Source organism: Rhea americana, unplaced genomic scaffold, assembly GCF_003343005.1.
Source record: "Rhea americana isolate MKP2758 unplaced genomic scaffold, rheAme1 scaffold_21, whole genome shotgun sequence".
NCBI lineage: Eukaryota > Metazoa > Chordata > Aves > Rheiformes > Rheidae > Rhea > Rhea americana.
In genome coordinates, this window is record NW_028186258.1 from 4837283 (window position 1) to 4841275 (window position 3993).

At 41.5% G+C, this 3993-nt stretch overlaps 1 protein-coding gene across 1 annotated transcript in view; it reads right to left on the minus strand.

The window, feature by feature from the left end:
• Nucleotides 1-3290: 3290 nt before the first annotated feature.
• UTP6 (UTP6 small subunit processome component) overlaps nt 3291-3993 on the minus strand; it is a 9988-nt gene continuing 9285 nt past the window's right edge. The window contains exon 17 of the mRNA XM_085304784.1: nt 3291-3493. Within this exon, the coding sequence (XP_085160910.1) occupies nt 3336-3493 (158 nt within the window). The 3' untranslated portion in view covers nt 3291-3335. The remainder of the gene's footprint in view (nt 3494-3993) is intronic.

Below are 3993 nucleotides of genomic sequence, written 5' to 3' on the forward strand. Positions count from 1 at the left end.
CCCCGCGGGCGCGCAGCCGCGGCGTCGCGCGGGAAGCGGCGCTCGCGCCTCAGCACGCGCCGGGCGCGTTAACGGCTGCCGGCGGCGCCGCCTCGGACGGCGCCCGGCCACGCAAACGGCAGGGGCGGAGGATTACTGAATTTACCACAGACTTACTAATTTTACCACGGAGAATTATTAAATTTACCACAAAATTACTGAATTTACCACCTAGAGTTACTGGGTTTATCACTACATCTCTGTGAGCAGAAGAGGAAAACGAGACGAGGAAGGGCTGCCTTGGAAAAACCCGCCCCACTCGCTCGCTGAAAAGTAGCTTCTGTTTCTCCCTGTTTAGGCTGATTATTGGTATTTCCATTGTGCGGACGTTTCCACTGATTCCAGGATTCTGAGCAAGTTTCATGTAATCTTCTGCTAAGCATTGAGGATGAATTTGCAYAGGATTAAAATTAAATATCCTCTCTGCTTAGCTCTGAAGTCATCTTTGCATAGCAGAAAGGGAAACACAAATATAGCCGAGTGCCGTGCTGAACGATGCTCACCCGCTGACAGCCAGGACTGAACTTACTCGGACACACGCTGTCAAATCGAATACCAGTTACGCCCTTCACGGCAGCTAAACTCATGATCTTCCATGTCATGTGCACRCATCTTACAGCTACGCAAGACGCAGCTGTGCACCCACCACATTCACCTCAAAATTTGCTCCAGAAAGACCTAAAATCACAAGGTTTATGTATGCAAGGCCTCATAGCTGATTGGCGGGCAGGAGCTGTAACGGGGCTACGTGCTTGAGTTATCGCTAGTTTTTTCGTGCACAAGAGGGACGAGCCCGGCGTGAGGCTTCCCTGCTCCAAGCGTGTCAGTCAGCAGTGGAGGGAGCCTCCGGCTGACGCCRCTGCCGGATGTGGACTTAGCCGTGGAGCACCTTGTTAATTAATACTGGTGCTYGGTCTTAACAAATTRAGTAAAGTGAAYGCTTCTGAGCTTTTCACTGGTTTATMTATAATCTCATGCAGTWTGGCAAACTGAAGCACAAGCAATAKTGGAAGACCATTTCTATGACTGTCGTGATCAACAGCCAAAGGGTGGTCCCTTTTGGAAAAGCAACGGCATCCTGCAAAGCTCAATGAGCCAGGGAACTCACATTTTACAGCACTTCAGAGGACATGGCAGCTTATAAAAAACGTTTTGCCGCTATCAGAAGCGGCCATCTTGCAAAGTTGGACTGTATTTTCTATTTATTCTATTGTGCAACTCCTCTGTTCASGCATGCAACACTATTTGTGCTAAGAATAAAAGGAAATAACGACTGTCTGATATAAGAGCAGAAAGCAGTTAACAATAGGAGAAAGAGGGTGGTAGAATACAGAAGTATTAGCCGGTAAAAGAACAAGTTCACATTCATCAAATTGTAAATAAACTATTAATACCTCCCCAGGCTCCCTGAATTTTTATCTAGCTAAAAGAAAGCAGTCTCCCAGAGGCTTTATGATGGAAGCAGGCTTAGAAAAACCATTAAAACAAAGGGGAAGCAACCTCTGCAGAATAGGTATGGTAGCTGCTGCTCCATGAACAGAAGGTATCAGGGAAATAAACATGCTTTTAGGAAATGCATGCAACTCAAAAGATGCTTTCGGTATTAGAAATTAGTGGCAGAGTTCTGTACAGTTTCAGAGCAGGTAAAGGTAGAGCTACAAAGGGCCATGATAAAGTTTAATTTTTCAAAATTACAAACAGTTCTTTAAGAGTCAATTCTTCCATCAGTAGACATCAAGGAGCCTGTGCTCTTTAAAAACAGTGACACTAGTTGTAGTTGGGGAARCCGAGGAACAACATGAAATGTATTTTTTGGTTCACTAAACATGCCAGTACCAGACCCAGAGCACAAGTCTCAACCTTTACTCCAGGCCTGTTATGCTAACCTCACTTTCTAAAACGGTAATGTTTTTGTGTTTTGTTGGACTTTTCTTTTAAAGTCTTGCAATAAAATAAAAGTKTTTTTTTGTTGTACTGAAGATGTGAGACAAGAGAGTTAGGGTAGGGAGTAACGTAATAAAGGACAGACCAACAGGATTTAGAAAGAGTGAATATTGGGGGAAATGTTCAATGCCAGACATGAGACAGCTGAAAACCACTGGGGAGACAGAATATGGCCTGAATAAAAGCTTGGGAAAGACAAAGAAACACGTACTTCAGCTGCCATGAAAACAGCTATCTGTATATAGGCTGTTGCTCCAAACCTTGTTTACATTCACCAAAATTCACTAGAATTCACTGCTTGAGGAGCTGCAGGTTCTACTTGTGTGAGAAATCTAAACAAAGTATTTTTCTGTACTAAAGTGTCATTAAGGAGCAAATCATTTTTATCTTGGGAGAGATTAATGGTTGAAAAACATGCATCTGCTATTCAGAAGGAAAGCCTACCTTTCTGCATCAAGGTCCTTAAGTCTCAGAGTGTCAGTTTTTACCAATCTCCTTGAAAAAAATCACACCATTCAGACACTGCGAAATTACATAACGGAATTATTCCTGTAAGTTCCTGTATCTTCTCTAGGCATCCTCTATTGGTTACTGTTAGAAAAGAGAGACTAAGCTAATGGTCTGATGATAGCGCTTATGTTATTTTAACCGGTTTGACATGGGAAAATGCAGCTCTGCAAACAACCAAAGACAGGACTGTCTATGAAGAAMCATTATATATTTTTTCTCCAGAGATTGAGGACATAAGGCTCAAGTGTAGATCAGAACTTTCTACTGTGACATCAGGGATATTTGTGATTGATCTCTATTCACCACTACCTTTCACAGAAGCTCTCCAAATTAGTTTTGGGGATACAAACACAAATTGCAGTAGTTCTTTTTGTTTTTAAAGAGGGGATCATAGGTGATTGCAAGGTTAAAAAACAAGAAATAAATAGCATTATAATTTTTCAGATTCTTTTTCCATTAATCCCCTTTTCATTACTGAACTTAAAGGACATACCAAGAGGTGTGGCTTCTGTTTTTGTTGTTGCCTTTTTTCTTCTCTACATTTATATGCTGTAGTATTACCTTTCCAGTGTGTAAAAGCTGATTTATTATGACAAAGAGTTTACTCTCATAATTCTCAGTAGAGAATGCCCTCAGAGCTGCCTTTGCTTTCTCTTTTAATGGTGCACTTGAACCTGCCATTGGCAGAAGCACACTAGTAACAACTGCACTAAGGCAGATTACGTTCTTGCACGTGTGTGGGGGGGAAAATGTATTTTAATATGATCCAGGAACAAATTTACCCTTATACAAAGAAGTTAAAAAATCACCACTGTCATGTTGTAATGGGTTAGTTACAGTTTTCATAAGTGTCCAGTTTGCAATAAAGTGTATTTGGAAACAAAGTTTTCCACCAGATCTCCCTGTAACATCTTCATAGCACGCCAGTGAATGCTGCCACAGTTTTCTGGTTTGCCTTGGGGATGATTTAGCTCTTCTTTAATATAATCCAGCCAGAGATCTTTAAAAGAAAACAGAAGTTTCAGTTAGATTTTGAATGGATATTACATAATAAACATACTAACTTAGAAATTTTCCTCAAAAAACGTTCTTTATGTTAAATGCAGGTGAGGTTTACTTAAGGACCTTCCACTTCAGGTCCAAAAAGCTATTCCCAGCTGGGACAGTGATGTCCAAAGAAATAACGCAGATCTGCAGTAGCTTCCTATACCAGGAATCTCAGTTATGAAAACCTAGTTCCACATTGTTCACAAATCCAGATTAAAGGTCATGTACATCTCTTACGCCAGCCTGTGTCAAAAACTTTATTTACCAGCAGTTCTGCTGAAGCCATCCTACTGTGACCAAAGATCCTGGACTGAAAGTTCAGGGTCACTGCAGAATGCCATGCACTTAACGGAACAGAAGAAATAAGCTGTACTCTATATGACAGCAATCACAGGGCTAGAAAAAACAGCTATTTTTTGAAATGGATGGGAATAAGAGAGACAGCACGGAATT